General features: G+C 31.0%; 1 protein-coding gene across 1 annotated transcript in view; it reads left to right on the forward strand.

Annotated features, from left to right (window-relative positions):
• LOC120331262 (uncharacterized) overlaps positions 1-12,191 on the forward strand; it is a 119,010-nt gene that overhangs the window by 11,688 nt on the left and 95,131 nt on the right. Inside the window, exons 23-48 of the mRNA XM_078113790.1 lie at positions 55-236; positions 808-956; positions 1,499-1,631; positions 1,730-1,823; positions 2,060-2,241; positions 2,712-2,860; positions 3,516-3,657; positions 4,023-4,116; positions 4,529-4,692; positions 4,841-4,989; positions 5,221-5,362; positions 5,445-5,541; positions 5,882-6,063; positions 6,142-6,290; positions 6,621-6,753; positions 7,284-7,377; positions 7,598-7,779; positions 8,066-8,214; positions 8,329-8,470; positions 8,887-8,980; positions 9,098-9,279; positions 9,663-9,811; positions 10,174-10,312; positions 10,455-10,548; positions 11,257-11,438; positions 11,830-11,975. Of these exons, the coding sequence (XP_077969916.1) occupies positions 55-236; positions 808-956; positions 1,499-1,631; positions 1,730-1,823; positions 2,060-2,241; positions 2,712-2,860; positions 3,516-3,657; positions 4,023-4,116; positions 4,529-4,692; positions 4,841-4,989; positions 5,221-5,362; positions 5,445-5,541; positions 5,882-6,063; positions 6,142-6,290; positions 6,621-6,753; positions 7,284-7,377; positions 7,598-7,779; positions 8,066-8,214; positions 8,329-8,470; positions 8,887-8,980; positions 9,098-9,279; positions 9,663-9,811; positions 10,174-10,312; positions 10,455-10,548; positions 11,257-11,438; positions 11,830-11,975 (3,694 nt within the window). The remainder of the gene's footprint in view (positions 1-54; positions 237-807; positions 957-1,498; positions 1,632-1,729; positions 1,824-2,059; positions 2,242-2,711; positions 2,861-3,515; positions 3,658-4,022; positions 4,117-4,528; positions 4,693-4,840; positions 4,990-5,220; positions 5,363-5,444; positions 5,542-5,881; positions 6,064-6,141; positions 6,291-6,620; positions 6,754-7,283; positions 7,378-7,597; positions 7,780-8,065; positions 8,215-8,328; positions 8,471-8,886; positions 8,981-9,097; positions 9,280-9,662; positions 9,812-10,173; positions 10,313-10,454; positions 10,549-11,256; positions 11,439-11,829; positions 11,976-12,191) is intronic.

The following is a 12,191-nucleotide window of genomic DNA, read 5'->3' on the forward strand; positions in this document are numbered from 1 at the left end:
CACAATTTCCTATTTACTCTTTATTTAATTTTTACCTTTAACGTTGCTTTACAGAATAATTTTCAAGTCGATGGATTCCGGTATCACTTCCTTTGAAAACGACATACCATCAGTTGAGGACCAGTTACAATATACAATAAGTTTTCCTGTAAATCCCGGCACTAGATATTTGGGAACAATTGTTACGCACAGTGGTTTATTGCAAAGTGCTCCTGTTAATGTGAACCTGACAACAAGTATGTCCATTTTAACTGGTTATTTGATTCTTCAAAATTTGGTCAAAAATAGAGTCAAAGGTTCTCTATACCATAATGCTGTTTGTCATATAAGAGACTTTTTGGAAAAATTGGTGTGTATTTATTGGCTATAAGCAATTGTAGTAATAATGTATCCTGTCCTAAAATCATCAGCGGTTTATTCCTAAGGCAAACAACAGCGCACAATATTCGAACCTTTGAATTCACACAAGGTGGAAGGTTCTGATTTTCTACAGTATTGTAAATGATGATCCTAAAAGAACAAATTGTATATTAAGATAGTTTTCATCATTGTCAGAAAGATTGTGCCTAAACTTTTTTCTCAAATATACAATTTCATCAAGATTTGGTTACAATTTTCAGTGCATTTGCATGATTTTTCTATGAGTTCATAGACTAATGAAACAAAATAAGCAAAAATATGTTATATACTGTAATACAATTTAACTATAAAATATAAACCATAAAAAGCAAAATTTAAATGTCATTTGTGTTACAACTTACAGCAATGTACAATAATTCCATTCTTATATTTTACTTTTATTTTCAGACCTTCAACTATTCACAACTATGGAAGTCATTGATTATAGTGAAAATTATCTGTCATTTAGGTGTATATACCCTGATGATACGTTAGATAGCGTTGACTTCACAATATATCGTAATGATAACTCCAACCCAATTCAAATCAAAACTGTGGTAAGTGCTAAGATTGAAAAAAAAAATTAGTCACTCTGTAGTTTATTTTTTCTCCAGTGCTGGAATATGTAATGTACATATACAGTGTAGAATAGAATGAGAAATAGCAGTTCAGAGTGAAGAGAGACATGAAAAACCACTACTGTTTTTTGAGCAGCAACACCCTAGATATGTGTAACACAAACTGAAAATTAAATAACTAAAAATAAGGAAGACAAACTGAACATAATGTACATAGGAAATGTATGTATGTCAAGGCAGCAAGAGTTAATCGTTCATACAGAAAATAGCCTCATTTGATCTAACAAAACTGGATTTGTTTTCACGCCCATAGCATGTTTCTAAGCACATCTGAACAAAATAACACAGGGCTACTAATTTATTGGGATTTTGGGAACCGCTCTAAATTTGTCAGCCTAGCATATTGTGGACCCCATTATCTTCTCATTGCTGTGACTTCAAGATAATAACTAGATCAAGATAACAGGGTCTCGTAGACAATTCAATCATAATCTGAACACATTTTCTGATTGTTCTTATAGGAAAACATTAACAAATCAACAACGTACCAAGTTAGCTTTGGCGACTTGGATCCTGACACATTATATCGTTTAACTGCAATACCTACTAAGCACAACAAAACTGGCCCTACATCGCAGGTTATAACCTCAACAGGTTAGTAATATTGGGTATACATACTTATTTTTTATCTTTTTTTATCATCGATTTGTATATTATAGTATATGATACTGATATATCATTTTATTTTCCAGCACGAAAATCTCTTGAAAATATTGCAATAACACCTGGGGCAGAAAATGTAAACATATTTGTGGAAGTTGATCCACAGGCAACGGGCAATATGATGTAAGAATATTGTTTATTGTGCTTTATGCAAAAGAATAACTGCTTCCATTCTTGAATACATAATAATTTTACTAGTATGATGAAAATACATTGAACTGAATTGAAATATCCATCATGTATTCGAAAAATATAACTTTCTATATCTTTTTTTTACAATTTCTCCACAATTAATTATTCTTTCTGTTTTGATTTGCATTCCTTATTTACACTATGTTAAACTGTACAACAATTTGCAGCATTTCAGTGTCAGATGGCAGCAATGAAGTAGTACCAGAAAAAGAGTATCCTGCCACACCAGGACAAAAATTTTTCAACATTACTTTGGGTCCTTTACAACCAACAGTCAAACATACTGTCGTAATTACTCCTATAGTCAATGGGGAAAAGGGGATTATAGATGAAAGAAACTTCACCACAAGTAAGAGAAACAAAACTTTACTGTTTCATAATACAGTATGATTCCTATCAATTTTTTCTCATTTCATCAATAAGTTTCTATGTTGAAAAAATGCAACGTAGACCCTTTACCAGCAATTTTTTTTTTTTGAATAGGCCATCACATGTGTAATGGGAAAGCATATTTATACAATGAGATTTAGGCATCAAATAATTTTTCTCAATCCTACAAAGAACTTAATGCTGAATGTTACAAAATAGTTACCTACTTGTTGTGGCAACGGTACACAAATTGCCTGGCTTGCAATTACTGGCCAATATATTCAATTAAGCTCTGAAAATATTTTGAATTCTATTTAAGATCATTTCTTCCGAGACATTCCTTATTTCATTTTATCATTTGAATGTATACAGTAATTTTATTTTAATAATTTAGTATTCTTAGACAAAAAATCGAGCTTAGTTAGGCAACATTTGAATGGATTTTCTTAGAATCTCTACCTCCTGGCAAGTTGGAAATGGGAGAGATCGATGAAAATGAGGCCAAATTAGTTTTCATACCAGCACCTGGAACACCTGATGAATTTGTTTTCACGATTGTACCTGCTCTTGAACCTGATTCAACTCCTATTACTGTTAAGGTATTCTATACACAATACCTGAATTTAATGTCATAGTTTTATGAACTAGATGTTGATAATAGCCTAATAATAAACAGCTGAAAATATATACTCACCCTGATATGTTGTTGTTTAAACAATTCATCAGATAATGTTCATTATTGACCGCTATCTCAAGTTGATATTGACAGTCGTCACATTTAGTATTATGCACCATTTTCTCATGGATAACAAAATTCATTTTTGCAGTGCTTTTTACTCTCAAACTTACTAAGAAGTTATTTACAGATATGTAGAAAAAAAAGTAATTTTGGAAAGACTGTGAAATTTTCTGTTTGGCACTCTACCTAATTGCCATGGTCTACCTAATTTATTGCACCCTAGGTTAATAGAGAGTAGGAGATTAGAACAGGACAACTTCAAAATGCAAGACAACATAAAGCAAACACTATAGATTTTTGATACCGTTATTAAGTTGTTCTGATATCATGTGGCACTTTGGCAAGAATCTGCTGCACCATCATAATTTCATTTTTACGTCTGTGTATGTATCACCAAGACTCTTTCACCAATTATTTTTATGAAGCGTCTATATTAATAAATGGGAAATATTTCAATAAACCCTTTTTATCAATAATTATTGCCATTTGTTTAACTAGAAGTGTTACAAATTCAGATTCCTGCGTTTGAAGTTGTGAAGCTGAAAGAAAATACAATTGATATTCCAAAGTTAGCGCCAAGTACAAAATATGTTATAACATCATGGACAATTCACAATAATCGAGAAAGTGATCATGTAACATTGGAATTTTACACAGGTATGAAATCAACTTGTGGTTTTAAAACATTAGTTGATATAGAATCATGATCTGTGTTTAATTTTACTGAATTACAATGGAAGATATTATAAAACATTGAGTGAATGATAATATAAGCGATGACATTCACAGTGTTATATCCGATATCATTTCCTCCTATGAGTCTCAAATTTTTGCTAATAGGCAGGTTGATACTGCAAAAGTCACCAGAAAATTTGTAATTATTCGATTACGGATATTTTTCAAAATTTACAAGTATCACATTTAAAAAATGTTACGACTTTATTTTTTGATGTGACAATATTTCAGTTGAAGTAAAGTAGATAATCACTCATAGTTCCTAACAAGCTTTTGTCTTATTACAGTACCAGAAGAAGTAAGAAATGTAACCATTCTATCTGATGTTGAATTTGTAAAATTTTCATTCGATGTTGAACCAGATACAGCTGATAGTTACAGGTACATATTTTTCACTTAGTTCTGATCATTATAAAAAATGTGGTTAATTTTGTGCACTAGGTAGGCTTGGATTCCAAATCACAGGGCAAAACTGATCTTCAAATTGAAATCTAAAATAATTCTGACAACCATATTTGATAGTATGTGTTCTTATTTACAAATGACTTAAATTATTTTAAAAAATCTTGTCCATTGGATTCAACTCAAGGCTGCACCCAAACCCAAGTCCAAAAATCTTGATCGTTGCATATTACTGATTTTTAACTTACTTGATCAGAAAGTTTAGTTGGTTTAGTTTAATTGGTTCCTGCAACTACACAATCAGTGCAAAGTTTGATGTTTTCACTGAAATTACATATTTAAAAAATTAACAACATGTTATATTTTATTTAAGAGTAATTCTGAAAAATAGAAATTTGTTGACTGTTCGGGAAGAATGGTTACCATCTGTTCTGGGACAGGAGACATACAGTCATTGGTTTTGGAACTTGAACATGACAACAACATATTACATTTCCATTATACCAGTACTGAACGAAAGATCAGGAAAAGAGTCGATGACTCGATTTGTTACAAGTATTTTAAATAATTTATTTTTTATTTTTTTGGAAATCGATCGAACTTTTGATGAAGCATATAGTAAATTACTGAACTGTAATTTGTTGTTCAATTTATTTCAATCAAATTTTAAATCAATACCTATTAAATTATTGTCATTTTCCAGGATCATTGCCACCCAATAATATGCACATTGTGAATGTGGGAACAACATTTATCGAAGTTGGTTTTGAAAGTGTACCAGGAGTAATCACACTATATACCTTTGAAACTCAAGAATTGGACGATCCAACATCTTTGCCTATATCCAAATCAGTAAGATACTAGTTTTTTTCATTAAATGGCTGTGAAGATTTCTGTTTCTAAGTATCCCTTTTCAGTTTTCAAGTGATTCCCCTTCTCTAAATTTCTTCTTATTATTGATGTTTGCTTTTGTAATCAAAATATCCCTATTTCTATGTCTTAACCTCTCTTTTCTCATATTTCCTTCTTCTATATTTATTCTTCATTGGTTTACTAGTAAGACTGAAAAATATACTCACCCAGGTTTCTCCTGTCTTGGTGCGTGTTGCCGCGGAAAACAAATTGTTACTTAGCGGACTGGAACCAGGAACCAATTATACGCTGGAAGGATGGACAATGAATGTTAATGCAAAGAGTAATCTCACTTCAACTATATATCAAACAAGTATGCATAGCTCTATTATAAACATTGGAAGAGCCTATTTGAAATTTTATTTATTTAATTTTTATTCAATAAATTTCTGCAGTGCCTGGCAAAGTCCAAATTATCGGAATTCGTATGGCTGGCAAAAATTCCCTGTTTCTCGGATTCTATGCAGCTAATGGGAATGCTGATTTTTACAGGTGAGAACTTTAAATTTTAATGCAGACATTTCGCAATAAAATGAATTCTAAGTGGCATTCTATAAAACCAGATTATTAATGCGTGTATTGGATAACAAAACCGAGCATATTATGCATAATTTTTTTCTGTATAAAATGATGTGAGCTATTTATATTTTCATTCAAGATTTAGAGAATGAAAATAGAGTAATAAATTTCAAAACGTGCTCGATCAATAAGCAAGCTGGTTCTATTTTAAGAAAATACAATCCTTTGTAACGCTATCTATAAGCCACTCTTATATTTAAAAATATAGTTAACTTCAATTTCTATTAGTTAATACAGTGTCTCTTTTCTTCAGAATTCTCATCAAATCTGAAGATACAGGTGAAACTGTCTTTGATGACGACATCAAACCGGTGCCTGAACAAGTTGTTTATAGAATCAGCTTCCCTGTTAAACCTGGCAACAATTATACAGGAACCTTTGTTACTCACAGTGGACTATTACAAAGTGAAACGGTCCATCAAACCATTATAACAAGTAGGTTTGCTTTTTAGGTTGTTACAAATGATTCATCTTTTTTAAATCTAGGATAATATATTATTCTTTTGTTTTCAGGACCTGCTGCTTTTACATCTTTCAAAGTTGTTGAAACAAGCCAAAACTATGTTGTAGTAATGGCAAACTCGACTGATGACTCTCTTGAAAGCGTTGAATTTTCCATATTTACTGTAGGCGATGGAAATTCTATTGCGAATAAGACTATGGTGAGTGCTGAACTAAGATACTGGTGGATCAGGCAAAAACAATTGAAGTATTTTTTTTTTGAGTAGAAATAAATCTTTTTAAATATTGGAAAGGTACAATTAGTTTTAAATATAATTTATTTGTTTAAAATGATTTTTTAACGCATTGGGCAATTTCTACCTGTTCTTTTTCAAGCAATGAAAGAATTTTGTTGAGACTAAATATTTGGATACTAAGTGAACAAAAATCATCTGACTTTGTTATACAGTGCTGTGTGGCACTTGAAATACGAAAAGATACCTATAAAATATGATAGCCTATTTTCAACAAAATCATCAAATATTATTTAGAAAAACTCAGAGAGTGCCAATGAATATGAAGCAACCTTTTATGGTTTAACAGAAGATACATTATATCGCATCACTGCAAGACCTTTCAAATATGACAAATTCGGTCCAACAGCAGAACTTAATGTGAAAACAGGTAAAATCTATTCCATTAATACCTATTGTATTACATATTGCATATATATTTAATTCATTGTAGATTTATTGATCACTTAAAAATCATCAAATAAACTAGCCATGATGGTGATAAAAATAATGTTTAATCAAACATAGACTGTTCATTTGATGATAATCAGCAAAACTATTTTATTTTGGGATTCAAATTCAGGGATTTTCATTCATATGAAGCTCATTCAAACAGTTGATTCACTTCAAATTTTATGATCATGAATTCGTAATTTGATTACTCTGCATCTATAAAAATAGAATTGCAAAAAAAATTAAATTCCTATACATATAATAATAATTCAAGTCTAAGCGAGATTTCAATTTGTGTGAAATGTTACTACATTCAGTCCTTCATTGATGCCAACATGATCACCAATTAATATATACTGGCACCTCAAGCAGAATTTGAATAGTAATTTCAACTTCTAATTGTTAACATGCTCTTCCATTATTTTTGCCATTTTGCATATTAATGACCATGCTGAAAAAAATTCCTAGGTCCCAAGGCCATTCAGTCAGTTACTGTTACACCAGGGGATGTTTACGTTTATATGTATATTGAACTTGAACCGGATGCAGCTGACAATATCAGGTAATATGGTTTTAATATGATTTAAAAAAAAAAAATCACTGTTATTTTATGGACGAAAACAGTATTTTAAAGTCTCGAATGAATTCAAAGATTCAATCATCAAAACTCATCACTTTCACCAATATCTGAAAACCTAATGTCAAGTCGTAATTTGAAATGATGTTAATTTTGTTTAATTGTTAGTTAATTTAGTATTTGCATATTTTATCTTTATTACCAGTTTCACTATTTATGATGAAACCAAAGACAACCAACAAGAGAAGACTTATCCTGTTCCACCTGATCAAAATTTCTTTAATATTACTTTAATGCCTTTACAACCAACAGTCTTTCATACTGTAGTTATTACTCCAACAACGAATGGAACGATGGGCACTACAATTGAGAGAAACTTCACTACACGTTTGTAATTTTTGTTCTGTAAACAACATTTAACAATCCAATACCCACCTTACAAAAATCGTTCTTTCTCTGGAAACTTTTTTCTATATCTATTTTGATATGGTTCTCTGTATCTGGACGCAATGCGTCATCTTAATTTTGAGCTTTCAATCAGATAATAGCAGTATAGGAAATGTTTTCCATTGTTATGCATATGAATATATAGACATATGTTACCAACATTGTACATTACTTATAAACTTTTATTAGTTGTGTTCCTTATTTATAAACTTATCTCTATTTTTAGTGTCGTCATCCCCATATGATTTGACTGTGGTTGAAACTGGAGTAAACAATATTACATTAAGTTTTGTTCCTGCACTTGGAACACCGGATGAATATGTATTCAGTATTATACCTGAAAGTGAACCTGACTCGAAACCGATAGTTGTCAATGTAATTAAAAGTTTTACTTGTTTTTTGTTATTTATTTTAAAATGTATAATATTGGCTGTTTCTGACTGTTGATTAGTAACTTCAATATATCTAACTTCCATTTCTTGAATTCAGGTACCAGCATATGATGTTAATGTCAAACGAAATAATATTATTAACATTCTGAATCTGAATCCAAGTACAAGATATAACCTCACATCGTGGACAGTTCACAATGATCGAAAGAGCGCAACTACAATGATTTATTTTTACACAGGTGTCATAGTTAATCCTACTCTGTATAAATTGTGAAGTGTTGTGCATTGGGACCAAATAGAAAAATGCCATCATATAATAATGATAGAGAGAGACAAACAATAAAACTTCGATATTGTTCATTTTTGATAAAAAAAATTTGTATATGGTGATTTTTATTTTCAATTATAAAAATGTTTGACGGATTAGTAAAATCAAATAAAATAGCTCAGACAAGTCTGGTTTGGTACTTCTCAATGTCTAACACGAGGATATCTTTCAGCATTAGTCAAACAATGATGAATCGTTTTCTGCATTTGGCAAATATTTGTTGATGAATTGTCGAGCTTATAGATGAACTATTAAAATTCAAATTATAAATGAGTTTTCAAGACTTAGCATTATTCAGTAATTTTATTATTATTGCTCTTGTTATAGCACCCAGCTCAATTGATGACATTGTTGTAGTACCAGATACTTATTTTGTGAACATCAGCTTCCAAGCTGAGCCGGGCACAAGTGACATTTATACGTAAGTTTATTATGATTGGACTTTTAAAAAACATTGACAACAAACGAACAAAATCTTGAAACACCCATTTTTGATAATACTGGTGCATTTCTAATTCTCTTGATTATTTTTTTATAGAATGGTTGTGAAAAATGTAACTGGAGACATAGTAAACACAAAGGAATTATCTGCCATATCAGGCCAAGAATATTATTCTCATGTATTTTATGGGCTCAAACCTACTGCAGATTACATAGTGATCATTACACCATCATTACAAGGGAATGATGGTCCGGATACAACTGCGGAATTTAGTACAAGTAAATATAATATGTCACTATTTCACTTAGTCTCATACAAACTCAGCAATTTGATCTCTATATACCATACCATACCATCAACAGCAAAAGGTAAATAAATAAATCACTATTTACTGATACTAGGGGCACCTGACATAATTTTGTTAGTAAATGTACTTGGTTACCTTATGAAATACATTCAGCCATGATTTTAATAATTTAGGAGCAGTCAAACAGATTAGTATGCCAATGATTTCAGTCTGGATCGTGTTAATGATTTTACATACAAACAATAAAAATGTTTTGAAAAAATAGCTTTTCAGAGTGCTATATTTGATTTGATTTGTTGATGATATTGATATTTTTACTATTCATTGATATTAATCTTTTAATGTAATGTATAGAGTCTTTGCCACCGGAAGATTTACAAGTGATCAAAGTTGGAACTACGGATGTAATGGTTGGTTTTAAACTATCTCTTGGAGAACCAGATGAATATGTATTCGAAGTCACTTCAGAAGATTATCTGACATTAATGGAACAAAAGTTTGTTGTAAGTTATTAAAATGAAATTAAAGGTTTTTTGTGTTTTTAATTTAGAAATGTTCAATGCTCCAAGTGACCCGTAATGCGCTAACATGGCTAGCTTGCTAAGTTTATTTACATGATGTCAGTTGTCACATAACAAGAAAAAAAATAAGGCAACCTTCTGTAGAACAACTTGGATGAGTGAATTCCAAAAAATAGAAATTTTGAGGAAAAAATACTTATATAGAAGTTTTTCTGATTCAGAAAGATTTTTTCCTGTCCACCTGCAATAACTAAGCTCATTCCACAAATTCTTGTCAGGCCGATGAATTTTCTAATTTTTACTTAAGCTGATCTAACTCAAGTTATAAATAATATTGTTCACAGTGGTCATCAGAACTTGACCCATCTATCAGATACAATGCTACTATTGATGAATTGATACCAGGAGCTAAATACCTACTCTCTTCTTTGACTACAAGCAAAGGCATCAGAAGCAACAGCACTAAAATACCATTTCAAACGGGTATGTATATTATGAAACTCTACCATATTACATCTGTGTAATTATTTCATACTTCAAAATATTCAGTTTTATATGAGTGATGTTGTATCAGAATGTAAATTCTTCTTGAATAATCTTTACTGACATGGTTTGATATGTTTAGTTCCTGAACCAGTCAAGAATGTTGTATCGAATACTACCAACAGAGTTATAACCATAAGCTTCCAAGTTCCAAATGGATATGCAGATGAATACAGGTTTTTGAATATATTTTGTATTGATCTTTTTTAGATTTTACTTTGAATAAAGCTTTAAACAAAAAAGCTTCCATTTTGACTTACAGTGTAATATGTTGTTAATGAGCTGACGACGAGGATTTATTTTCTGAACTGTCTGTTCCAGCTTCAAATTGATTTGCATTAGTTTTAAATAAGGTTAAATAAACACCCTTACGCACTTCTATGCAGCTTGATATTTTATAACCAAAAGACTCTCTAGTCTATTGGGTGGTTTAATATTTAAAAAATCAAAATCTCACCATTACAGAGTGCTAGCCCAGCTGGTTTCTAAGTTTGTGAATGTGACAGTTTTTTCAAACCTAAGTTACTTCTATCATTTTTTTTGCACAAAAGTGGAATGAAACTATGAGGTTCCTGTTATGATACTCTAAATTACACAAAATCATCTTTTATGAGCACCATACAAAATTGAATTTTGCATGTACTCCACGATTCAACCAAGTTATATTGTCCTCTTATAGTGGACTGACACATGTTTTGGACTTGCAGTGCCATGTGCGACAATATGATTTTTGAGACTGTTGTGTTAAAAACGGTTCGTGAAACCAGTAATATTAGCAATATGACAACAACAAATCCTTAATCAGCTGAATCAATGCTCGCTTCGAGAAATTGAAGCTATGTCATAAAAAATGTATGCAAATTCAATCGTTTTTCTTTTTTCAGGATAAGGTTTAAATTGGATGGGGCAGAGGATTTAGTATTTAACAAAACAATTTCTGATAGTCCTGATATATCAACACACTATATCAGATTCAATTCTGAATATGGAAAACTGTATGAAGGAAGCATTGTGACTCGAAGGGGTGAATTGGACAGTAAACCTGTTGAATTGATTGTAGTTACAGGTATGCTGAAAAAAATAGAAAACAAAAAAAACAAGGAATGACTAGCATTTTGGCTAATTTTGTGATTTTATGTATTATCAAATACATTGTGTTTATTGGTCATTTTCAAATAGAAAGTTTACTGGCATTTCATTTATTTGTGGTAATTTCATTTTCATTCATGTTAGTACTAAATTTTGAGTTGAACAAAGAAGTGTCTATGTAAAGTGACATCTCTCCATATGTTAAATGTTATAGTAAATTCTATTCAAGTGACATATTTATTGTCACGATGTTTTATTGTTTGAAAAAATTGTATAGGCATATACAAGTAAATGCTAAATTAATCAAGAAGAACAATGAAAATATTACTACTCATGTACAATACTGTTATAGTCACCTTGTTTTATAGAACCTTGGGGCCTGCAAAATTTGTCACAGGTTCATACAACAGAAGATTCTATCACCATTGAAGCCTTTTCAATTGAAGATTTAGACAGCGTTGAATTTTCAATCTTCACTGAATCAAAGTTAAATGTGTTGGACTTCAAAAACCTGGTTTGTTGCATAAATCCAGCTATTCTAATTGTTTATATCCCGGTTTCCTGTAATTCTTTTATTTGAAGTGCACACTTTACGATATCCCCTATCGTTAACGATAATTTTCCTGGTCGACAAATTTTGTCATTGATCTTACTAATTACCGCAACTCTAATGTTAATCAACTGAATCTGACTTTTCAGTCAGTCTCAATCATCAGGATTTGCTGCTTCC

Source organism: Styela clava, chromosome 6 (genome assembly GCF_964204865.1).
Source record: "Styela clava chromosome 6, kaStyClav1.hap1.2, whole genome shotgun sequence".
Classification (NCBI taxonomy): Eukaryota; Metazoa; Chordata; class Ascidiacea; order Stolidobranchia; family Styelidae; genus Styela; species Styela clava.